This window comes from Aythya ferina (genome assembly GCF_964211825.1).
Source record: "Aythya ferina genome assembly, chromosome: 1".
In the NCBI taxonomy this organism is placed as follows: Eukaryota; Metazoa; Chordata; class Aves; order Anseriformes; family Anatidae; genus Aythya; species Aythya ferina.
The window spans coordinates 169,500,928-169,527,189 of NC_140296.1; the positions used below are offsets into that span (position 1 = coordinate 169,500,928).

At 41.5% G+C, this 26,262-nt stretch overlaps 1 protein-coding gene and 1 long non-coding RNA gene across 3 annotated transcripts in view; one reads left to right on the forward strand and one right to left on the reverse strand.

The window, feature by feature from the left end:
• Positions 1-7,874: 7,874 nt before the first annotated feature.
• Positions 7,875-14,115, reverse strand: LOC311420908. The gene is made up of 5 exons (XR_014684614.1): positions 13,742-14,115; positions 12,343-12,429; positions 11,787-11,851; positions 10,259-10,524; positions 7,875-8,883 (listed from the first exon to the last, which is right to left on the reverse strand). It is a non-coding gene; the product is annotated as an uncharacterized lncRNA (long non-coding RNA).
• The window catches only part of CPM (carboxypeptidase M), a 30,561-nt gene continuing 17,900 nt past the window's right edge, over positions 13,602-26,262 (forward strand). The window contains exons 1-2 of one of the 2 annotated variants that reach the window (XM_084492224.1): positions 13,602-13,698; positions 13,822-13,976. In XM_084492224.1, the coding sequence (XP_084348350.1) occupies positions 13,681-13,698; positions 13,822-13,976 (173 nt within the window). In that variant the 5' untranslated portion in view covers positions 13,602-13,680. The remainder of the gene's footprint in view (positions 13,699-13,821; positions 13,977-26,262) is intronic. The other variant, XM_084492225.1, reaches the window with a different exon arrangement.

Below are 26,262 nucleotides of genomic sequence, written 5' to 3' on the forward strand. Positions count from 1 at the left end.
TTCCTAAAGTGTGCAACACCCACTGCTGGTTTGGGGCAGCCCCGTGAACCATTACAGGCGAAGACGATAGCTATAGACATTGGACTACATTGTGTGGCAGTTCGCTCAACACATCTATTGCACAGAATTCTTCACGCCATAGCTTGCAAGAGCCTGATCTCTCTAAATTAGCCCCAGCAGTCGTAGCTGATCGTGTAACAGTGGAGCTAACGATCCCAGTAAAACTGAAGGGCCACCTTAGCCTCCTGTGTCAAGGCCTGATCCTACCCTGCAATCCAAATAGTCATCTCAGGAAACTGCAACAACAGCTTAAATGGATAAATCCCCCCCTCGAATAAAGCTGCTCATACATTTTAGATCTCCTGCCTGCATTTTTCTTTCTTTACCTTACCTTACTGTTGGTGGAGCTAGAGCGTTTACCATAGGATAAAGGGCAGGGTCCCTGTAAGATGAGACCAACCTGAATATATCATGGGTTAGGCAAAATAGCAACGTACCCAGCAATCTGTACAGGGCTATAATAAACCTGAACTCTTTTCTGTGTTTGTTTACAGGGTACAACAACAGATTATCTATGTACTTTTTTTTTTTTTTTTTTTTAATTTGGTGTGCAATTTTCCCAAAACATTGGCCAGATCATTTTGAAATGTCCATGAAATGCTCTTTTTAAGCAAACAGGGTTCCAAGCTGGAATTCAGTCTTCACTTACCTGTATAAGTTGCAAGAGACAAAGGTGTCATGGGGCTGCTGCAAATTCCATTCCGTGCCTTCGAGCAATCTTACACCAGCAAGATAAGCAGTTTATTTGACCATTCAATTCAAAGCCTTTTCCGATCGCCATGAATCGACAATATCCTTCTGTAATATGCAAGTTTGCAATCGGAATTTTTAGTGAAAGGCTCTTTTGTTCTGCCTTTACTATTCTTAAAATTTTGTTCTGTTGAATGTGTTTATTTGTCCATTTATTTCACACACAGGCTGAGAGTCCTAACTAGGGATGAAACAAAGGTTCTGAGTTTTGTGTCATTTCAAAGTATAAAGTGTTGAGTTTGTCCTTTTTACAGTGAAGAGGATGTCAAAATAGTCAATTTAGGAACTAGGTTTAATTGTAAGGTCTGGGTTTGAATTTAGTGTTTTTACCTTGGGTTTTAATTCTCTAATATTTCATTTCTTTATATTTTTATGTTAATGCCCTAATAATATCATTTATCTGTGTATGTATTGTCATTGTTTAGATTATAATATATAATACAAAGCCTTTAATTCTACTCCCAGTATCATTCTTTATGAAACTTACATAAACTGTATGTATATTTAGACTTAGTTCAGCCCTTATATAACTTCACATATCTCCCACATTGCTGAAGGTACTATTCAAGGATATTTGGTCTGTAGTCATGACCTAGGTCATTTGTCATACAGAATTTATTGGAACTATTTCTTTGCTTATATTACACGTTCATGTTGATGAATTACTTAGCAACTCAAGTATTTGTGTTTTCTTGATAAGACTCCTTGAGTGCTCAGATTTTTTGCTGGATGAATGGTATTTAATCAGAACCCAAGATCCTTAGGTTACCAGCCTGATTGCTGTCCCCAATTTTATAGGTCTCAGATCAAATAGGAGGGATAAGTGGAGGCATAAAAAGAGTGACAATAGTTGGATTTTTAAGTGTTGGAAGAGGGATACACACTCTGCTAAGAAAATTCAGTTTTATTATCAGTGGGCATCTCAAAGTTAAATTTTCTTCTTCCCTCATTTTTGCTGGCAATTTATCCTTTTGAATGAATATCTGTTCTCCCCCTGATTCATACAGGTATTTTCTGTGCTTTCCCAAAGTATGCACTTATATCCATTTATTATCTGCATAGTTGTGCAATTGTTTTGTATTTTGTGACCAAACTTTGTTTATTTATGTTGACAGGAAAAAGGTTCAACAAAAGGGGAGGGCTATGTAAACAAAGAGAAAAATACCAGATTTGTGATAATTCATACACTGCAGTCTATAAAAACATGAAATTCCTTTCAAACTAGATGTTAAAGTTGAAATGAGTAGGTGGCATGACACAGAAAACCATTGTCATCTGTTAGGTCAGCAAGACAGGGTTCTGAAAAGTCCCATTATTACTTCAGATTTCCTCTGAAAACCTGACACAGAGTGGGAAATACATTTTTGTATTTTCCTAATTTCCTTTGTAATAAGACTCAGCAGTTATTATGCTTCCCTGCCGTGATGGATTTCCAGTAGTGGGGCAATATCAGATAAAATAGAAATGGCAGAGCCTAAAATCACAAAAGGCTTGAGAGACTGTGTGGCCACTGATGACATGAAGGCACAGCGATACGTAAGAGAAGAAAACAGTCTGATCAATGAACTGTTCAAATGCCTTGTCTTACTATGGCCTAGGCTGCTTCCTAAATGCTTTTGAGAAAGCCATCATGTCTTCCCCAATGCTAAAAGAGAGAAAGGAAAAAATGCTTGTGGCCTTCAAGAAAATCTGAGGAGTGGCCTTACAACCTGCTGGGTATCTCACAATACTTGGTAATCAGACTGGAAGGGGGAAAAAAAGTCTTTTGAAGATTCTACAGCAAATGGTTTACTTCACTTTATCTTCCTTTATCTTCATGGTGCTTCCCTTCCAGATTGTTTATTCAGCTTTTAGCAAATATGATAGAAACTATCCAAAAATACAGAGAGATTAGAAATCACCAAATACTCGTGCAATAATTCACTCAAGCTAATACAAATAAGTAGAAAGAAATGGTAGGATACAGGCAAATGAAGTGATTAATGTAATGCACCCTGATCCTGGAAAAAGACACTATGCAAGCATTTAAGCACTGTACAGATTTACCTAATGTGACAGGCAAGAGTTATAGTCGTTTCAGGGGTACAGAAATTCACCTTATTTGAATTTCTCAAGTATCCAGTTGGTTACAATGCTGCAAATAGAAACGTAAGCACAGAACTTTGACAAACCTCATGATCTTGAAAATGAGAGGATATTTTTGAGGCTGTTGCCAGTACAGAAAATAAGTCACAAGGATATATTTGAAGCAAATGATCGCTTATCGAATTTAAGCTTTTTGCTGTCAGCCTCACTCAGAGGTAGGTGGTTTCTCCTCTATGTCCAGAAAATGGCTAAAAATTAGTTGGTAAATACAGTGGTTGACAGTACAGAAGAAAGTAATATAATAGCTTATTTCAGTGAACTGGATGCAAACTGGGTCTTGGCATGTCCTTGGTACATCTTGTGAGTCTTGTTAAAAAGAAAAGAAAATTGAACTGGAAACAGAAGCCAAGCAGCAGGGTGAATCAGACTGGAAAAGGAGGAGGTTGGTGTGCAGAGGAGGTGACAAATCAAGCTGAGTAAGAAGAGGACACTGTGCCCAACTTGAGGCTGAGAGCAGATCCCTGAGGTTCCCAAATCTCTGCTGGCATCAAACCTCTTTGAAAGGCATTGGCCCTGTCCCAGATGAACCCGGTGACACTGAGGATAATGGACTCTCCTTAACTGAATTGGCAGTGAGCAAATATAACCTTGTGCTTATAGGGGAAGACATAAATGCCTGTTCTTTATAATGTTGTGGGTTTTGTTGTTTTGTTTTGTTTTTATATTTGTGTGTTTGGGGGGGGTGACTACGTAAAAAATCTCTTTGCTAAGAGTATCATTGCAAAATAGAAAGTCCCTGCATCCTTTTCCTGCCCCCTTCTTGTGTAGGCTCTGTAACAGCCTTGTTAAATGACACTTGAATTTGGGCTGTGAATGAGGGTCATAGCTGAGCCAAGTGTCCTGATCTCATTTGCTGCTGAAGCTGGAAGGGATTACATGAGATCACAGACTGCAGGCAGAAAACACGGAGTTATGAGTTTAAGGTTGCCAATACCGTCCAGTCGAACAGGATTATGTCTCTGTCTCTACTATGTCATGCGATTTTGTAAAACTAGACTTACCAGACATGGTGTGTCCCCTAGGTTTAAGGCACCTAAGCAGCTATGGGGTGGTCAAATTTGTAGGAGTGTCTGGTATTTAAAGCCGCAGCTGAAGTCAGTGATAGTTGTCTCTTAAGCAGAAGGAAAGCAATATAAAGCTTACAACCCTCAAAAATCAGTTTGCTGGTGTTTCCAATTGGCTCCTAAGAGAGATGAAAACTTTTGGTCCTATTTTTTTCTGTGCTCCAGTGCCTTATCTGTAAAATAAGGATAACATCAGTCTTCAGACAGGATTATAAATATATGTTAATGCTTATGAATTATTCACATTCATTTTTTAGGAACATGACCAAACAATGACAACAACAATGGAGATAATTAATAATTTGGTCCTCCCTAACAGGGTTTGGAATAGCTTTTTTGTGCTTAAATTAGCGGCTTACTGAAATATGCCAGTGTCATGCAACTGAAATTGTTTTCAAAGTTCACCCTGAATACAAAATAGGAGAATTACACTTATTTTTATAATAAGTCAGTTGCAAATACGTGCAAAGTTGGTCAGCAGAAGAGGTCTCTGTGTGGAAGATCTTTAGCTGAAGGGACAGCAGAATTAATGCTAATGTTGCTTGGAAGTGTAAGTGAAGAAAATGCTTCTTGTTTGGCTCTTACTGAGTTCAGCAAGACACGACTTCATGACTGTCACTCTTCCTAAATGAAAAAGATTGTATTGTATTAATGAAATGCTTGATCCCGTCACTAGGCTGCCATTTTAAAGGGAACACCCCGAAGATGCATTGACTGATCTCTTGGCATGAAAGCAGGCAACCCTCTGGAAAATGAATATGAAACAAAATATTAAATTGCTGCTCATTAAGTGGCACTACTCGTTGTTTTCTCTGACCAAAATAAGGGTTCTGGGTACTGAAAACAAAATTGAGTTCATATAATATACAGGTATATCATAATACAGCTACAAATTATGAAAGTAACCGTTACAGCAGCAATCTTTATTCTGTCATTCCTTAATTATTTTTTTCCCCTCTCTACTAATGTTTTTTCAATTCTATGCGTACATCAAGATATCAGGAAGAGGATCACTATATCAACCGAGATCAACACAGTCCACATTGTCCTCAGAGACCTCAATCCCATACAGAGTAAGAGATACCACATAAACCTTTATGAACTCACAGATAGAAGATAATTCAAAGGGAGAAACTAAACTACTGAATTCAAAACCATTCCCTAGTACTTCTAACTGTATTAAAAGAAGAATTATTGATGAGATTTGCAAAACAGGGTGGAGAATATAATGAGAACTCTTCCATTAGAATTAGTTAAATTCCAGTTGGTCACAGTATTTTAGCCACAGATTCTACCTCATTAAAGAAAAACAACAACAAAAACGGAATGGAGATATATCCATTTTCATAATACTTTCCCTTGGACATTTTTTGTGGTCATTTCTGACCAGAGAAGGAAGGAAGGAGGGAAGGAGGGAAGGAGGGAAGGAGAGAAGGAAGGGAGGGAGGGAGGGAGGGAGGGAGGGAGGGAGGGAGGGAGGGAGGGAGGGAGGGAGGGAGGGAGGGAGGAAGGAAGGAAGGAAGGAAGGAAGGAAGGAAGGAAGGAAGGAAGGAAGGAAGGAAGGAAGGAAGGAAGGAAGGAAGGAAGGAAGGAAGGAAGGAAGGAAGGAAGGAAGGAAGGAAGGAAGGAAGGAAGGAAGGAAGGAAGGAAGGAAGGAAAGGAAGGAAGAAAGAAAGCAAAAGATGCGTACATCTTTGAACAAGAGTGAGCAAAAATATCATCATATTTTAACCAGATAAAATGCTCTAAAGGACAGGGGAAGTTCATGAAATCCCTATTGGCCTAGCAACTCGCTACAATTTTGTTTCAGAATAGGACAGAAGGAATTAATGATGACCAAAATTCTGATCCCAAATCACTAAATGTCCATTGACCAACTTTAATTTTATGTAAAGCAGTGTAAACTCCAGAGTAAATAGTGAACAAACATTTCTAGAACAGTAAAATTCCCATCTAGGAAAGCTCCCAAGCCTATGTCCTCTCCTACAAAGTAGTACACATGTAATCTTAATAATAGGCTTAACAGTGATTGAAGTCAAGGGAACTTTTGCATGGATGTAAAGTTGTTGGAATATATGGCTGCGTGATTTACTGGTTCACATTCTCTGTTTGCAGCTGGGTATGGCTGGACAACAGAGATAAAGATTATATTTTATTTTATTTTTATTTTTGTAATTCTAGATCTAAACAAAAGTACCAGAAATGCAGAGATTAATTAGGACAACACTGGCTAGAGAGGAAGAAATAAATTTAGGTCGCTTTACAAGTAATAATGTCCTAGACATAAACTTACACAAGGAATAATTAATTCAATATATTTTGTCTTCTTTTCTCACAGGCAAGGAAAAGAAATGATAATTTGTTTCAAGACGAAGAAATTAGCCTTTTAAGATGATCTAGTATAGGGACCACCCTAATGAAACTTCAGTAGGAGGTTTCAGAGCAGTTTTCTGAATACATTTAGACTAGAAGGACTACATTTAGATCTCATAAAATCTCATGAAATATGTATTTAAGGAAAGTAAGTCAGAAGTCTAAGCTTATGTTAATGTAGCTTACACCATAGGATCAGAAGAAGGTGCAAGTTCTGCCAGCTTAGACTCTCCTTTAGGTTTGGTCCATTAATTGCAATGAAATAAATTAAATACAAGAATTTCTTCCAGTTCCCATAAGAACTGTTCCACTCCTATAAAACATCTACCATCTACATGGCAATATTTGAATGATCAAGTCAGATTATCCACATTCATGGCAATCTCGAAGCAACTTTTACAATATATAGTGCAATGTAGAGTATTAGCCCACAACAAGATCATTGTAAGGGACAAATAATTCTTTGAATAGTCCAATCTTTTATCAGAGTTCTTCATGGAACTAGACTTGCATAGGAGCACTCATGGTAAAGCCTCAAAAAAGTTACTGAGTATGTAATGAAAAGGGCAGATTGAGGATTCATAATCATCCATTAAAACTGCCCAGAATGAAAAATAATTAAAACTACACAAAAAACAATGGACTACAGAAGTGCTTTTGGTATGCAGTACATCCAGCTTTGCAATGTATGCAACATTCAGCCTTGCTATCTGTTGTGGAAATTTAAACAGATGTCTTGGTATGAGGGCATCTTTTAAGTTAACTTAATTTAGTGATCTCCTTACTACAGGCTTTCTGAGGAATTAATGGTGTGGGGTTTTTTTCTTTCTTTCTTTTTTTTTTCTTGTGTATTTTCAGGTTTCCTGTGTAGGAGACTGCCAAAAGGTATTACTAATACAAATGAGATGAAGATACTCTTTCTTAAGAACTTGAAAACCTCATTCCCAATGCAGAATTTTGTATTATATTTACACAGTCATATATTAATAAACTAAAAATGAAAATGCTTGACCCACAAGATTTGTTTCCTTCTGAAGCTGGGACAAAAAATTGCTCTACTCTGGGTCTTGCTCAGATACCAGTTTGATGCCTGAGAACCATGCTTAAGGCTGCTATAATGTATGGTTTTTAGAAGCATACTTTCCAAGGACACGCCAAGAATGCAAGGTTGTCCCTCGTCCTGCACATCTTCCCTAAGCACGGATTTGATTCTACAGGAAACCCTGCTGAATGGTTACCCTTAGGGAAGGATAGCAAAATGATTATTCTTACATAACTTAGTTTAATTACAAAGCATTCTGAAGTGAGAAATCGCTTAAAAGTCTCTGTAAGTAATATTAGAAGAAGCTTAATCATATAAAAATTCAATGAACAAAGGGAAAATTAAAACTTGCCTGACCTTTCTTGCAGCATATCAAAGCTTTCTAAGTTGTCTAGTCATTTCATAAAACAAGAACTAGGAAAAAAAGAAATAAAGTTCTCTGGTGTTAGCAACAATTTTTATTTTCACTTTGATTTTCTGATGAGGTTATACATGATCTCTAATAAACTGTCCTCAAAGCCAGAGGACTGAAAAATTCTTTTTTGCAGATTGTTTCTTGTTAAAGGCTGCTCTTTAGCCAGCCTCCATATCCATCTTGGGAGCAGCTTTTCTCCATGGACTTGCAAATATTTGTGATGAAAAGTTATTATTTCTAGTGCTCATTTGTGCAGACTATTGATTTTTTCAGCCACAAATAGTATTAAGAAAACCTTAGTAAGCTTTCTGTGATGAGAGGTTGCCTTGGAAGACTTTGTCTGAAGGAACTGTTCAATAGTTACCACTATACAGAACAAGCAATAGTGTAGGACCAGCAAGGGTTTCTATATTTGTAATAGCAGTCTCTTTCTTTAATTTTTATTTAATTGGCTTGACAAACACTAATCTAAAGCTAAAATTGGTATTCTTATGCCTGTATTGTTAGTGGGGAAGAAGAGTTATAGGATTTCATGACCAGCCTATCTCTAAGGAATGAGCCATTACCAGAACTGAGGCGAGAGTCAAGAGACAAGAGCCTCTCTCTTCTGAGCAGAGCTCACGGTTTGGAAAGAAGCTCCTTGCTGACCTGAGGTGTCACGTACCTACCTACATCTTGCCAGCAGTTCATTTGAAATACCCCATCTAAACTGCAGATGTATGATCGCTGCTGGCTGAGCCAGGGTGGGTCTTTCCCAAGAAGCACATTCTCATCCTTCTCTGGCCATCTAGCGCTTCTGCTCCCTCAGCCGAGGCCAATGCTTATATGGCCAGGTGAAAAGGAAGAGATTTTTTTTGGACATTGTGTTTGTGTTTGGTGGGATACCTTCCAGATGAACCAGTTCCCTGATCCAGCTGTCCACATGGCTGCTTGAGTGCCTGCACTGGATAATGGGAAGCAGCAGGGCTGGGTGCAGGGATGGCTGCCTCAGCGACGACTCTCTCAGGGACAGCTCAGTTTTAGGTTGGTTTAAGCTGGACATGAAACAACACCCTTATCTCTGAGAACCGGAGCTTCACAGAACCATATGGTTTAATGAACAACAATCTAACCAGTACACAAAAAGTACAGAATAATCCAAGAAAAGACTTGCCAGCTGCTTTCAAATAGGTTGAGCAAGTTGCATGTTTGTTTGCTGCATCACTAAACATCTATTCTTAAACTGCTGTTTGGCAGTTTTTTATATCTAGAAAGATACCTTTTCATTTCTCCCCCCAGAATAAAAATTTAGTTCAAAACACCGCGATGTGTACTTTTCACTGACAGGAGATTGCAGTGCACGTTGTTTATTTGTTTGCCTGTGTAGAGAGCCATTTTGCATAAATCAGTACAGAGAAATAGAGGATCTTTTTATTACACAACTAAGTTTTCCAAAAACGTCTCAATTTCTTGTTCAGGAAATGGTACCATTGTTTACTTGAAACAGATATGTTGATTAAGTGGCCTGGAGGAATTTTGTTTAAAGATACAGGCTAGCTATCATTGTGAGTAACAGTGTTGCATTGTTCATGACAACAGCAATTAGGAAGATGTTTTGATCTAAGATAATTAGCAAAAATGGCAGAATGCTATTCCAAAAATTGACAACTTTTGCAAATGTTGAAAGATGAAATTGGCCCAGCTGACAGGACAAATTTCAGATTTCTCAAAAATGTTGCTTAATACCAACAAGAAATTAACTATGAAGAATCTGTAATTTCCATGGTATTAACTGAAATGCATTTCATATGCCAATTAGGAGGCCTGACAGAGTGCTATGTCAACATCTTAAATCCCTCACATTTGGTTATCCTGTAGTCAGATTACTGGGATATTGATGACCAGAAAGACTACTCTCAGTCCCTTTTCCCATGAAATGCCCCACCGAATCCTGCCCATTGCTTTTTCCCAACAACAGTATCCATAACATTTCTACTTCTGTCCCATCTCCCCAGCCTCCACTCCTCCCACCTCCTCAAAACCTCTATGGACATTCCTCCCCTTCCTTTTTCCCACTTAGTTCCCTGAAACCCATCATTCCCCAACCCACTGGACTTCCCACCAAACCCTCCTGGCTCTCCCTGTTGTGTCTTGTGCTCCTGCTTACCCAGGGACCCATTATGCTCCATTGGCAAAATTAAATTCTGCTGTTCCAGAAATAATCTATTTTCAAATTAGATCTAATTTTGTGTGTATTACTGAAAGGGCAAGTAGAAGCCAATTTAAGAGGAGAAAGACAAAACATTTTACAATTGTATTACAATACCCAGCACACAACACCCAAGACATTTGTCTTGAGCAGGGTCACATTCCCATGCTTTCCATATCTAAATAAACAAATGCTTTCACCCACCGTGGAGCAGAACTGACCTGTTCCACCATAGCACATGCCGATGTATCATCAGACAGCAGCTCAAAATCTCTGCTCTATGCAGATTTTGCTGTTTGCAAGATAGGATGAGCGAGAGGCTTGTCAAGCAGCTAGTTGTGGTTCCAGATTCTCCAGCTAATTCAGTGCTTGTCTGGACAGCTCTAAACGATACCAGCTGCTAATAGTCCCCCTCGGGATCATTTTCTAATTGCAGATTACCAGACACAGCAGGGTATCCCTTTCTTCTCCGGGGGTAATCCTTGTGCTGGGGTGGAGGGAAGGAGATTTATGAACCAAATATGCAAGCCTCAGCTGAGAACTGCTTGAATGGTAGACACAACAAATAAGCTGGTGACTGCTTGAACAACTCATTGTGTTTTTGTGCTCTTTCATGCAGGGAATCCAACTTTCACCATGCTAAGAAGCAGCCTGTTTATTCAGCACTGTGGGTGTTACACACCAGGATGGCTTCACTGCAGTTTATTCCAGTGATTGGTATCTGGGCTTACGCTAATTCAGGACTGTGAAGTTGTATCAAGTTCATGTTTCTGTGTTGTCACTTGTACTGAACTTACTTATCTGGTCCATCTCACTTAAGGAAGATATCTCATGTTTTTTTCCCACACCACAAATCTGATCGTCAGGTCCTTGGTGTGTTACAGAGATGCAAAGAACCTGAAGCTCCAGTCTGTAAGTCCTCGACATTATTTCAAATGAGGAAGTTTTAAAAGCAGTGGCAATCCTTGAAAAATGTAATCCTTGCTAGTGACCTCTTTTTATTTCTCACCAAAAATATTTTGGATATTATAACGTGGGACACTATTTTTTCTTACTAATCTTTGTGAAATGCAGAAATCCTGCAGACTGATGATGAAACACAGAGTAAGATTTCAAAACCCAAGATCAGCTGTGTGACTTGGTTCTTCAAAGTCACAAAACCTTCCAGAAAATCTTTTTACCGTTGAGACCCATCTCAACTGTATCTCTATAAAGTATTATCAGTCTTAGACTGCTACCTAACTCTCGTGTGAAGAATTTTTCACACCTGTTGCTTGTGACAGGATTTTCTTAACCTGTCACTAGGTGGCAACAGAGCTACTCGCATCGCTGCACTGCTTCGACCTACTCCTACCTGCGGAACTCTGATGAGATCCACAGCTGAGAATTTCACATCAAAAATGTCTTTTCTTCCTACAAAACCCGTGCTCCGGTGCTAGCTTTAATAGTCACTTGTTGAATAGATTTGAATGGACGATTCTGAATGTCACTGCGAGGGGAGCAGCTGATGCTGTTTGCAGCAATGCGGCTTTGTTTGTCTCCCTTGGCTAGAGGGGTCATTGTGCACTGGAGAGCTGAGTGTGGTACTGCAGTCGGTCTCAGTCCTAACACAGACTGTCCCTGATTTTGAACCACTGATGCCAATGGGAGGTTTGTCACAGTTTTGTACAGGATTTGGTCTTTAGTACTGACGTTTAATAACAGCGGTGTATACCAGAATATTATTTGCCCGGGTTGGATTAAACTGACCTTCTGAAAAGTGGCTCAAGAGCAACAGGTATCCTTAAACTTTGTACTTTCAGGTACAATGCAGGCTGAAAACAATCAAACGAACAAACAAAAAAATGGATTCAGTAACATGTAACTCAAATAATGCCAAAAAAAGCTGACTTGTCTTAACTTGCAGGCAATCTTCAAAACAATCTATCATTTCAAAGTGGTTTTGAGATTCCTAAAAACTGCAATGATCTCATGTAACCATGACTCTGTTAGCTACAGTAAAGGGTGGCATAATTTCAAGAGGCGATAATGCTGTGACTACCTAGTATCAAAGGTGTTTTTCCTCATTTCACTGAGATTAATTTTTTACAGCCCCCCTGTCATTTCACAATGCTGCCAACACCCTGCTCTTCTTAGAGTCATAGTCCGCTGCTTTCATGTGATTCCGATGGGGCCGTTTCCAAGCATGTATATACCGGATTACCAGCTGAACATATTTTCTTCCCTGCTTACTCAAATGGTGTCACCAGATTGTCTTTCAAGGAGCCTATAAATATAAATATATATATATATTTTCAAGTCTCACCAACTGAAATGTGAAGCTCATGTACTTGACTTCTCCCTCCTGCTTCTCTGGAGACATTCACCCTGCAGCCCCGCAGCTTCGCTCCCACTGCATGTAGCAAATGCAAGTAACTGCGACCAACTGTTTTCTTTAAGTAAAGAAGGTAAATGACATCCATATTTAGGTCTTGTAAGAAATTTCTTTGACAACAGGTGAGAAGATCTTGTCAAGTTATGGGAGTTAGAACACGGTGGATCTGAAACATGGGAGAAGGGCTATGGGGCTGTTGCCTCCCCCTTAATGCCGTGCTCGAAGGAGCAGTATTCAACAGAAGTACATTGTGATATTACAGATTGTGTTAAAATATACTTTGATTTTTTTTTTTTCCTAAAGCTTCTGGGTTAAAAAAAAAAATCTTCTTTTAATAACTTTTTTTATTTATTAGTCTTCTAACCAGAGTTCAGGACTTGTTATTTCGGATTAGCCCACACATTCATTTGCTTCAGTATCATTTTTTTTTAACATTGACCACGATGAGAAACTTCAGAAAGCGGCAGAGGAAATCCTGTCCTTACAGACATTTGTATTCCAATATCATATTTTAAAAGAAATGTTGATGCTCTCCTGTCTTTTGCTGCTGGAGCACAGCCTCACTTTTTTTTTTTTTTTTTCTCCTCTGAGCCTTTCTCAATCCAAAAGAAGACAACAAAAGGTGATGAAAAAGTCTTTGTGGTGAATCCCAAGAATAGGATATCCCCCAGGCAATGTGGTTAGCGCGAAACCAAGAAAAAGCGTTTAATTCTGGAGATATAATCCAGCCCTTTCAACAAGTGAATCCTATTAAAAACTCATCTTTAAAATAAAAAACGATTGTTAAACGGGGATACTGCTAGACTTGGACACCAAATCCTGTCAGGATTTGTCCATGGGCATGGCAGCCCTCGCCCCCCTGCACCACACGAGGTTTGTTTCCTCAGGGCTCCCCCACCTCATGTTCTCTCCCCTCGACCTCCAGTGAAAGAGAAGAGGAAGAAGAGGAGGAGGAAGAAGAAGAGGAGGAGGAGGAGGAGGAAGGTGGCGGTCCCCCCTCGAGGAGCCCTCTGAGGGCCTCGCTGCCAGGCGCCGCTCGGCGCTCAGGTGCTCGCTGTCGGGGCGGGCGTGAGGGGAGGGGAGGGGAGGGCAGGGAGATGGCGGGGAGGGGTCCCCATCGCTTCGCCTCCTCCCTCCGTGCCCCTGGGCGGGCCGGGGGGAGCTGAGTGGAGGAAGCCGGCGTCAGTCAGGGGCAGGGCGAGGCCGGGCGGCGGGGGATGGCGGCCCCCGCCCGGAGCCGGGGCTCCAGTCGTGGAGAGCGGCGGCACCATGCGAGCGGCCGCCGGGGTAGGAGCGGAGCGGAGCGGGATGGGGATGGAGGGGAAGGCACCTGCTGCGGGCAGGGGGCTGCCCCCTCAGGGCTTCTCTGAGCGAGGGGTGGGGGTCTCTGGTTCCTCTGCTTCTTCCTAGGAGGTGGCGGCTGTCCTCTGCCTGCTGGCCCTGGCGGCGGCGCTGGATTTCGGGTACCACCACGCCGAGGAGCTGGAGGCGTACCTGCGGGAGGTGCACGCCGCCCACCCGGCCCTCACCCACCTGCACAGCATCGGCCGCTCGGTGGAAGGTAGGTGCGGGCGGCACCGGCTCTTTTGGGGTCGTGAAGCCCCCCGCAGGGTCCCCGCAGCTTGGTGCCGTGGCCTCGGGTGGCGGCGGGGCTGCTAAGTGCCGGGTGCCTCTGCTTCAGCCTCTCCTCAGTTTCCTCTTCCTCTTGCTTGGACGTGAGTAGCAAACCCCGGTGGCACCCACGGCTCGGGTGGGAGCTCTCCCCACGCCTAACTCCTGCTCTTCGGGACCGAAACCTCGGCGGAGTGGCAATTTCAGAAGCAGGGAGGCTGCTGAGCTTGGGGTGTCGCTGCCCCGCTGCTGGGCACCCGCTAGAGGTGCGGCTGTGGTGGCAGCCTGTGGTCTCCAACTTGTCCCTAACTGCGTTAAAGAAAGGATCATCCCATCCCGCTTCAGCTGTTTGGCTAGAACTGGGCTGACTAGGTAGAAAAAGGATTTCAAATTCCATACCGGAATCCGGTTTTAAGTAAAAAACTGGGATTTCAGTCTCAAACCCTATAAGAAAACAGCTCAAGCCTTTCTAGTCTCATATAGGTGTTTTGACTTATCTATAAACTTCCTTACAGTAATTTTATGGAGGAAAAAAAAAGCTTTTTCTCTCCCTTGAAGAGATTAGAAAGGTTAGTAACTGTTAGCATTTATTTATTACACTTTAATCTTCTTTTTTTTTAGTTTTAAGTGGAAAAAAAGTTATGTAGAATTCAAAAAAATGCTTTTATATGATGTGTAAAACTAGATCACTCTTTAGAAACATCATTTGTTCCTCTAATCCTACTTCATAGGCACTACAATAAGGCCAGATGAAACTTGTTTTACTTTTTTTTTTTGTTAGTTTTTTTTTTTTTTTTTAAATCCATGCTCTTCTAGGTAGATAAATGTGAAGAGCACTAGTAGCTTCTATCTCTTCACACATCCTTCCTCGTGTTATTGTGTCTTCAATGTCTTCTTTAAATATGCACTCCTACTTGTCTGAGACATAACTTTTCTTTGGAGAGGGTCTGGTCGGTTTCAGTGAGGTGTCAATCAGCTGTCTTGGTGCTGTGGAGGTGGAACCTCCTCTCTGCACATCCACGCTTCTTTCTAAGAAAGTCTCATTATGGGAAGACTCAAACTAGACAAGGAATCTCAAAGTTAGTTAAGTCGTGTTCCTCTTGCTTTCATCAAAGGCAGAATCCTATTGAAATATGTTATTCACCCACACAAGAGAAGGCTACTCCCTTTGTGTACGGTTCCCTCAAGTACAAACTACTAATTATCAACATCTCCACGTTCCTACCTTGAGGGGACTTAGCTAACTTTTTTTAACCATAGGGCTAGATTTTGATTTCTCTGGTGTAAATTCTGTAGAGTTCTGTGAAATATGTTAAAGGATGGAACTGAGTTAGGGTCTTATTTTCTTTGCTCATATTGAAAAAAAAAAAAAAAACTCTTAACAATGGTGGCTATGTAATTTTGGTAAAAATTAAACTTCAATTTTGGCCAACATGCTGAAGTTCTAGTTCTTTTCTTAGTTAAGCTGTTGAATGTGCATATGCATGTACATAAACTAGTACGGATTTACTAGTGCATCCCACTAAGTTGTCCAACCAATTAGCTAAACCCTGATAGCAAGATTATGGAGAAGAAACAGAAAATAATATTTAAATATTATAAAGCTGAGAATGTCATGTAGTAAGTCTTCTTTTCAACCCTTGATACATCTGATATGGAGAATATAGATAATAAATACAAAATCTTATGAACTGGCGTGGTGTCTGTAAGGACACCAGACGTGACTTTGGTGTTACTGTGAATGACCATTGACCATTCATTTTATTTTTTTCTTTAGTCTAGGTTTCATTCTTTTTCTTTTTTTTTTTTTTTTTCCTTTTTACAACCTAGCATTATATACTGTCATCTAGCTTTGGATTATGAAGAAAGTGAACTGAATAATTTATTCAGTCAGTGAACTGAAGTATTTATTTCTGGCTTGTGTAGACCTGGAGCTCTGCAAGGCTATAGGGTCCACCCTTGAAGCCTCAATGTGGAGGGGTAACAGGGATCTCTGTACCACCACTTCAGGAGGTGGTTGCTTGTAGTTCTTTATCAGGAATATCTAAATGTTCTTCATGATGGAAGTCTCACATGTTCCATGCAGATTATGGAATAATTGAGCTCTGGAGGCTGTCTAACTTGAGGCCCTGTTCAAAGCAGGGCTAGCTTTAGAACTAAATTACGATGCTCGGAGCATTCTCCTCTCAAGTTCTGACTGTCTGCAAGCATGGAGGTCCTGTAGGGTCTCTGGTACCTGATCCAGCGCTTATCTACCTTTGCTATGAGAACATATTTTCTTGCATCTGATTAGAATTTGCTTTGCTGTGTCTTTTTGATGTGCACCTCTAAGAAGGGCCTGGGTCTGTCTTCTCTAGAATCATCCTTTAGGTAGTGGGAGGGTGTAGCTGTGTGGTTCTCCAGGTTAAACAAACCAACTTTCTCCAGCCTCTCCTCAGGTCTAGTGTGCTTCAGCTTTGTAATCATCTCAGCAGCTTTCTGCTGGACTTCCACCAGTGCGGTGTTGTTCCTCTTGCACTGGGGAACCCATAGCTGGGCATGGTACTCCAGTTGTAACTTTACTAGTGCTGACTGGGGGAGAATAATTATTTCCCTTTAGCTGCTGGTTTATGTTTTTGATGATGCAGCCCAGCATAGAGGTTCCTTTTCTGCTGCAGGAGCGCACTGCTGGCTCGTGTTCATCCTACTGTCCCCATGGACACCCCTTCAACTCCTAGCTTGCAGATCTGCAACCTGCCTCATCAGTCTGCAGCCTGTGCAAGCATTGGGTTAGTTTCCTGGGCTGATAATCGCAATGTTGAGGCACTTCTGTCCCAGGAGGAGGACTTTGCATTTTCCCTTGTCAAACTTCAGGAGTCTTCTGCTGAGAAATTCCTTCAGCTTGTCGAGGCCCCTCTGAATGGCAGCCTCAGTACTGACTCCTGAGGAACAGTGCTGATAACTTGCTGTCACTTGACCCCCCACCTGACTGCTGATTGATTGCTCAGTCTAACAGCCAGTTTCTGACATCCTTGTAGTCTACTGATCTAATCCATGTGTTCCTCACTTGTGTGCAAAGATACTTGGAGGGATGGTGCTGAAAGCCTTGCTAAGGTCAAGGTTAAAGAAATCTAGTACTCACATCCCTCCCACTGAGCTTTCATTTTTCATGCAAAGCTAAGCCATCAAGTACAATTTGCTGTGGATAAATGTGAGGTGAGAATTAGAAGGCAGATTTATTTGATGTACATAAACAGCGAGGTACAAAACAAAGCCAGTACCAGGAGCTTCGCTGGAAACCAAGGTAAAAGATGTCCAATCTGTTTTGTGATTTACATCACCACATGGAAATTCACAGCTTCTCTGTCGGATTTCTGGGAAGATTTCTAGACTAGCAATGACCTGTTCATTCTTCAGGTGCTTTGGAAGTTATCTCCCAAACTATTATAGGGAAATATGAGATAAATAATGAAATACAGGTAGAGAGGAATCTTAAAGAAGATGTAACGCATTGGCTGACTAAACTGAGAGTTAACTGTTAACAAAAAGATAACAACTAATTTGGTAGGTCTTACAAGTAGGCGGGCAGTCTGATTTCCTGATATTCCTGCAAAAGGAGCATTAGTTGCTTCAGTTGCTTCTGACGCGGTGTCTAAACACAGTGGAAAAAACTTCAGCAACGGTATCAAAGGTAATAAATCCTCCATACCTGGCAAGGATATCTGGCTCATGCGGGCTGAACATCAGGCGCTGTGTTCTGGGCTGCTTCCATGTATGACTAATGGTGGCTTTTTCTTTACAAGTTGGAAGGAAAAAAAGCTCCTGAAACCTGGTATTGACAGAGCTGGCTATTCACAGGCTAGTCAATAGCAGCTGACAGTTCTCATAAAGGCTGTGTGAAGAATCCACTTATTATGCAATTAAGTTCTAGAAAATACTGGTTCCTCCCTTCGCAGAGACCCGTCCATACAGCTACGAGAGGCTTGTGTCTGCCAGGAGGAACTCTGCTTCCCTCACAGGGTTACTTCAGGCCAAACAATGGAAACGTGGGATGGCTCAGGGTAATATCCCAGTTCTTTGTCTCTGATGCCTTGTTAAATAAGCTAGTAAAAGGTCTTTGGCAGGAGCTGCCGTCTCTAATCTGCGCACTGTTCAACCTCAGCACAGTATGTGTGCTGTATGATGATAGGGGTGGCTGCAGAGCTGCGTCAGCCAGGAGGATGGGACCTGGTGTAGTCATAATTCACCTGGCCTGCCTAATACAAGCCTCATCAAAAACAGGCTGACTACAGCAAGCAGAGCTTACAATGCACATTATTAAAAAGAAGATACTTCAATGTGGGTGGGGTCTGTGGTGCTTCATTGAACACACTTTTTTTCTTTTTTTTTTGAAAAGAAGAGGGTGAGTAGAGGGGAGGAGTGGGAAAGCAGACCTAAGGATTCTAAAAGGTGGAACTGATGACCTCATTAAGAGAGCAAAAGACAAGCAATGTAGAAACAGCTGAGTGGCTTTTGTAGTAGATGCCCGTTTTCAAAACTCTTTTCAGATATGCTCTGGATTCAGATGAAGTGATAGCATGGTGACTGCAGCTTGTTTTAGATCTGTCTTTTCTGGAGGCCAGTCTGCATTTTTAGAATTCCAGTCCCACTGGAACAGTTGTAAACATCTTCCTGAAGCTCGTTCCTCCTCACCGAGCAAAGAAAGTTGTATATGCCTGAAGTATAAAGCACCTCTGTCTCCGCACAGTGAAGAGCTGGCTTAGTAGGCTAACCTTTATTTGTTGGGTTCTGTCATTGGAGCAACGAAAAGCAAAACAAACCAAACCGACCACATTTTATTATGGTTCCACTACAAATTTTTGGAAATAGCTACTTACAACAGGGCTATTGAAAAGTTGGTAGGGTTTTTTTTTTTTTTTTTCAGGTGAGAACTACATGGTTTAACCATCCTATTCTGCTGCTTGCTGTTCAGTGGCTCTGTTTGTTGCTTTTTAAATTGAAGCGTTCCAGCCATTGATCTTAAACACATCACCAGCTTTCACTAGACCACCAAAAAAAAAGCTCATTTGTTAGCATTCTGCTATCCCTGCTCTACAAGCAGAGGCTGAAGCATGCAGGCTGGTTTTGGTTGGGTTGCTGTGAGTGTGTGTGTGTTTCCTTGTGGAAACCCTTGTGGGTTTCCCTTCTCAGGCAGCAGAAGGGAGCTCTGGGGGCTTGGGACTCCAGGCAATGAGCAGCAGTGACACAGCCCAAGGGCACACTGGAGATGAGGACCAGGTAGCGGGGTGGGAGGTGCCTGCCTGGTGCTGTAGCCAGCAGAGAACCCAGGCACCTGCCCCAGACACCGTTCTGCACAGACATCAGTGGAAGTCGTGCCCGAGGTATGCCAGGAATTGATGTTAATCCGCTACCTGCTGTTACGGCGTGATCGACACCTGTAGGTATTTAGGGGAGGCTCTTTTGCGGGGGAGCGTGGCATTCAAGGTCATTGCACTCCAGTTAAAGGATCTTAATAAAAGATCAGCTACTGTGTTTGTCTAGTCTAACTGCTGGCAGGCTGTGTATTTAGCTGACAAATGGGGAAAAATAGGAATTTCTTCTCAGGTGTTTCTTGTGATACGACATGGAAGGCGCCTGGGTTGCTCCCATCAGTAGGACAATGCACTGCAAGCTTTATTGCACTTACATCAGGAACAAATTAGATTCTGGATGCTTTTAAGTACTGGAAAACAAGTTTTACTGTTGGAGGAAACAAAACTGAAAAGTGTATCTATGAAATGTTTGTGCTTCACTGGAGTTGCTCTTACCTGGCTAGATTCTGGGGTCCTGGCACTGCGCTGCTGGAGAACGAGGCTATACCTAGCCCAGCGTGGTCCGAGGTAAGCTTCTCACTGCTACTCATTAATAAAGGCTTGCACAAACCCAATGTGAGTACCCATGTTTCAAAAAAGGGAAAACCCATGAAGGTGATAAAGGCGACTGAAAATTTTCAAGACAAAGAGAAACTGTATAGAGGAAAATCGATGGGAACGTGATGCCTTTAAAGCGAATATTGAGATAACTTTTTCTGTGTACACATAGTGAGAGAGGTGTTTGTGTACGGGAGCATTACCCTCTGTTTGTTCCGTTTGAGTGACTGCTGCAGATGGCTTTCCTCCTGTCTCCGGTCCTTGATAACGTCTCCTGTTCCCTTCCCCCTTCCTTGTCTCCCACCCCACAAATTTCCCTGGTCCCGTGAATCGCAGGCTCACCATGCAGGCATGGCGTGTGTAGATAATATAAGCATTGAGATTTTCAGTGTTCATTTTTAGAAACAGGAATGAATGGGATGTTTCCCACTCCGAGGGCCCCATGTGAAGCACACTAAAGTCATTTGGCTCAAGTCCGAAGTTCCCTTTTTTTATTTTTATTTTTTAAAAGGGCACTCTAGAACTTATTGTGATAGTTACTTTACCCGTTCTTGCCTGCTTCTTTGCTGATCCCCTCCTTACATGCCACTTTGTCTCTTTGGTCTCTATCTTCCTAATCATCTTTGTCCTAGTTTTTGTCAGTACTTGTGGCATGAAAATGTATGTTAACAAGATGCTAGATAGATTTACATGTTCATTTTATTATTGAAAGTGTTTGGATTCATGGATGTTAACAGCCTTGTAAACTCCGTTTGCAGGGTATTATGTGAGTCACTGTGATGGGAAGGGAAAAAAACAGAAGAGGAGGAGGACTGGGTCCTTCAGGGCTTATCTGTTCGAGTTAAGTCATGACTTTAAAAATAAATCATGACTTGAAAAGCAAGAAAGTATTAGGTTGCATTTCAAAAGCTCTTTAGCTTCCACTTGAGCTTTACTCTAAATCATGTGCTTATATAGAGCTTACCTTTACTGCATCAGCTTTCAAGTCTGTTTCTACTAGTGGAAGTTAAAAAGTCTTTAAATGTTGAAAAATAGTCTTTTTTCAACAGATTTCCCCTGACTGTGTCTTCTAGTGTTTTAGTTACCAGAATTAGTTTAACTGAACATTGTGCATGTCACTCTGGAGGAGGAAAGCCACAGCACTTCAGCCTTCCGCACCAGTAGTTTGACTGCTGTAGTGTAGTTTGACACGGGTAGCTTTGTGTGCAATTTGTCTTCCAATAGCCAAGTATTACAAATTTTGGCTGATAACATGACTTCACACTGCTTTCCTGGCAGTAATGCCCTGGCAGAATGCCTACGCTTTCTACACGATTTATAAAGAGTCCATGGCTTGGTCGTTGTCAGCTGTTTGCCTTGGAAGACAGCTAAGCCATTGAAGAAGTTAATCTTTGAGGTGTAGTGACTGTAAGCATGTTCCTGTTCTCTTGCAGTAAAGGTAAAGTAACCTGCTGAAATCAAAAAGTAATAGTGAAAGTGTGTGTACATATGTGCAGGTTTTTTTGCATGCATACATGCACACAAATGAAACTCCAACACAATTCTTGCAGAAAATCTTGTGGGAAGTTTTTTTTTCAGTGAAATTTGCCAGATCAGAGATTCTTCCTAGGAGGGGAGGGAAGATTTTCAAACAAATGTTTGAAGGAAACCTTTCCTAGCAACATAGTCCAAACACTTCTTGTGTAAAGACTTATCTTGTACTGGGATCTTTGTTGTAACTTTGAAATGGAAATGGGATCTATTTAGAAATAGTCCCCTCGCTGTTCCTGTGAGCAGTTTACCTGAAACCAGTGCTGTGGGAAAAGCTGCATCTCTCCTGCCTCTTCTATGAAGCCAATTGCTTTCTAGGTGTCTAGAAGCAGAATATATGTCAAGATTTTCTTTGTGTCTTTAGAGCTGTGAAGGTCTTAAACACACAGCTGTTCTGCTTTTTCTCGGTAAGACTGCAGATTTCCGTGTTTGATTAGAAGCAAACAGAAGTGGCAACTGCGTATCATAAGTAGTGCTGGTAAACTTCCCAATGCCAGGGAACTTGTGTAACTTAAAATCAGCAAGTGTGACTGGTGGGTACACTCTGGTTCACATCCATCTCCACGTCCTTTAACTGGTGTTGGGAAAGTGAAGATGTAGAAAGAAATGCAACCTCCACAAGAAACAAACAAACAGAAAATAGAGCTCAATATGCTAGGAAACTTCAGGTGCACAGTAGACAAATTACTTGTTTTCTTCCCTTGCTTTTTGGAAGGAGCACTGTATATAAATTTCTAGCCATGCAAATAAGAAGGGTGGTCTTTATACCTAGGATCGCAATCCTTGTTTCGTTTATTACTGTACTGATAATTCAACTTGAATTTGCTCCTTGCTGATTGCAAGGAACAAATTGAAAATCTACTTATACTTCAGGTTAGTTTTTATATGTAACTTAGTGTCAGTTTAAGCTGATCCTAAACATTCACGTCCTCAGATTGCTATGGAATATCACAAGAAGTGAATAAGATGCTACAATAAAGAGAAAAACAGAAAACATCCATAATTGAAGAGAGAGTCTTCTACCACCAGATTGGGTCTCTCCGTTATCCTGTCACAGGTTACGTTTGCTGCTCTCTGGGTCATGCTACAAGATCCCTGTTTCTCTAGGAACAGGGAAAATCAGGTGGATGCTGATGTTAGTGGTCAGCAATGGGACATGATTGCAATTTGCAGTGCAATGTTATTAATTTTTAAACAAGTTCTAGTCAGAATTCCTTAGAAAGAAAGAAAAAAAAATGCAGTTTTACCCGCAGTTGATCTCCCTGTCTGCATTTTCCTCTTATTTACAAGGAGAGCATGGTAACACGTCCCTTCTTCCTCACTCTGGGGGATGCAGCTTTTTAGTAGAAAAGTATTTCCAGCAGCTTCCCATCCTCTTCGCACAGAAGCAGAGCAGCACGCCTTGCATCCTTCCTGGGTGGCCTTTCTGCCTGTGCCTTCTGGCTGTGCACCCCTGGGGCTAGCAGTGTTGCTGATTCTCAGGGTTCCCTAATTAAAGCTTTGCTGTACGTAACCGTGGTGTGGCAGATTGTGCTCAGCTACCTCAGTGAGTACAAACGTGAGCCTACTGACTAGATGTACAGAGGCAAGATGCGACTTCTAACCCGAAGCATTTGTTCCTTGGGAGGTTTTATGCTTGGTCGTGCACAGAAGAGATCTAGATTTATTTTTTTGTAAGGCTGGCTTTTCTCTTGTGAATGAAAGCTGAATGAGCACGATGGCTATTCCAGCTTTTTGAATGTTTTTTATGAATTGGGTAGTTGTTGGAGCTGGCAGGTGGGGGGACATGCATAGGACTGGGTATAGCTCTCCTTCCCCTCTCTGCCAAGAGACTGCCCTGCCTGTAAATGGCTCCGCTTCTGACTCAGTAACTCATAATCTCTGCAGTGGTTGAGATGTGGCAGATGATGCTTCTGAGCAGATCGTGCTGCTGTTTGGTGTATAAGGCTTGCTTACTCATTTTTTGTTGTTATGGGAAAGGTCAGCCTGTGGTAGCTGAAGTTACTTAATTGAATGATTGTAGCTGCTGTGTTAACTTGCTGAGGTCACCGTGGATTTAGGACAGCTGAGCTGCATTTCCTGTTTGTCCCTAGCAAGTTTCCACATCCAAGGGTCGGCAGCTACCTGGGACACTTAAGCAGGGAGAGCTTGTGCAGATCTGAAAAAGTAATAATTGTCTTAAAGTTAAAATAAAGCAAACTCTCCTTTCAGGAAGAAATGCAGCCCAACTGTGTTGGTTCAGAAGTCCAGTTTGGTCTCCTTTTTTTCTTTTTTTTTTCCCAAGAACAGCTAGAGAAAATAGCTAGAAAAATATCCAGGAATAGGCTAAGCACAGAACGATACTTCCTCAGTACGCACTGCTGGCAATGTGCAAATCAGGTCTCTGACAAAGCACGTTTCCTAGTTGTGGTAAGTTAAAATACAAAGCTTGCTTTGCACAGCTGCATCAGGCTGATCTCAAAATCCAAGAGGAAATGGGCACAACATGTGACTACCAAAATCCAAGAGGAAACAGAGGCCACCACCACATGTGACAACCTTTGTCTCTTCAAGAAACACCGCCTGGATTTTATGTTCTTGTAATGTTTGTTAAAACAGGTTGTGTTTCCTAAAAGACAGTCATTAATATTTCCACAGAGACACTTCGTTACCCATTTTGAGAGAGAATCTAGAAGTGGCTGGTGAAACTAGGCTAACTTACTAACTAAATCAGGAACGAAGATGATGATATGGATTGAATTATTTAAAATAAGTTAATTGAGCTTGCATTTTTTCCCCTCCAGGCAGTTTAATTAAGAAGAAAAAGCCGCTCTCTGTGTCAGATTCTAGGACCCTGCTTGCCAGCGTTGAGATGTGTATCTCTGGAGGCTTCCTGTTCTTGTGGCAAGTGTAATGCATGCGGTATGCCAAGGATGCTTGTGGGGTGTGCATAGTGAGCCTCTTGACGAGGCACCTCAGTGCGCTGTGACCCACAAAGTACACCAGTGACTTTGGAGCCATCTAGGAGCAACAGCCTGTAGTTTTCTCTTAGTTTCCTACTCCTTCTGCCTTTGAGTGGCAGGAAGAGTTTTGGCCTCCTCTGCCTTTGGTGGCAAAAGGGTAGGCCGAATAAAACCAGTTAATCTGGATAAATTGCACTTAAAAACAAGCCATCCCCTTCCTCGTGCCTGGCTTGCATTATAGGCAGTGACTTCGCTTGGGTTGATCCAGTGGTGTTACCGTGAATGGGTAATGTTTCTTTTATAAATACAATTGCTTTTCTGAAAATTACCGGGTGTGTACCAGTTTCACAGCTCTCTCAGAAAATAACGTAAGACACATTTAGAATTAGGTTAAAAAAAATCCTGTGCTAATAGAAGCAAGAGTTGGTGAAGAAGGAAAAAGCCTGTTCGGTTTCTGGGAGTGAATATAAACCAGGTAGTGTAAATAACAGGGAATGCCCGTTCGGGCTGATTCTGTGTCTGTGGCGTTTTCCTCTCAGCGACCAGCACTGAATAAGGTTAGTGTATATGAATTTAAAAATGGTGTTCCCTTCTGGGTGGTTTTTATTTGGATCTTTTTATTTCCTTTTATTTCTTGTGTTGAAAGACAAGGTGCTGTTGTAGAAACCATGCTCTGCGTTGGCGGTTCTTAATGTTTTGACGTATAAGGAGTGTGCTCAGCTTGGTTATGAGAACTGGAAGTGGTACTGCACAAACTCACACGTATGTAAGAAATAAAGGGTTGTCATCATCGTAACATACAAGTCCCATAAAAGTGCTTAGGCAGCCGTGGATGTTGCAATCAACCCAAGAGTTGTAAACCTTTAGGCAGATAAGCCAGCACGTGAACTCTGAACTGTTCTGAACCCTTCAATTCTCAAATGCTTTGGTTACAAATAAACAGCACCTGGCTTTCCAAGGGTCATTCCTCCAGTCCTGCTCATCAGGTACTGACTGCAAATCGGATTGGCTGGTATAGTCAGTGGAAATATGTGCTTATTGAATAGTGGAGAGTTATTTTATTTATTTGAGTGAGGGGTGGCCTTAAGCCTGTACGAAGGGATATGTGAGAAGCAAGCAGAAGGGTTAAGCAGTGGGCTCAGCACAGTAACTGCATCAGTGATGGTGCATCTCATGTTGAAATGTTCTGGTCCTTTGTATCTCAAAAATACTGCAAACTTTCTGAGGTGGAACAGCCTGTACTAGCCCTCAGAAGGCTGACAAGTGGAAATACAGAGCATGGGATAGTCCTAAGACCATGAAATAAAAATTAAGTGCTGCACAGGTAGTGCAGGTAGTTCCCTAATCTCTCTCTCTTACTGTTACTATCCTCAAACAGGTGTTTACTTCTGTATTGATGGTTTTCACTCCTGCCAATAACCTATTAAGTACAGTGGTTCTTGTGATGTATGCTCTCTTTTCAAAGTTCTCCATTAAGCAGGAAGAAAATAGCAAGACATTTACACTCTCCCCGAATACAAAATGCTCTTGATTTGGGGGTTTGGTTGGCCGTGGTAGACCTGTAATCTAATTACCTTGGGCTCTTTTGGGTTTGTTTTGCTGACTTATGCACCATGCTGAATATTGTCAGATACACATGGGTAATGTATGTGACTGACCTGTTTTTTTCTTAATACTTCAAAATAGCTTGAAGTCTTGCTTATATTTTAAATGTTCTAGCTCCTCTTGGGATACCGATTTTGTTGTTCATTACTAATGGAAATCCAGTCCAAGTCTTGGATAATCTTTTTTGTTGCAGTAGACCATGAGAGCATGGTATACTGACAGCAACGATAAACTCTCACAGAGAAATCTGTCCTATGGTTGTTCATGCATCCATC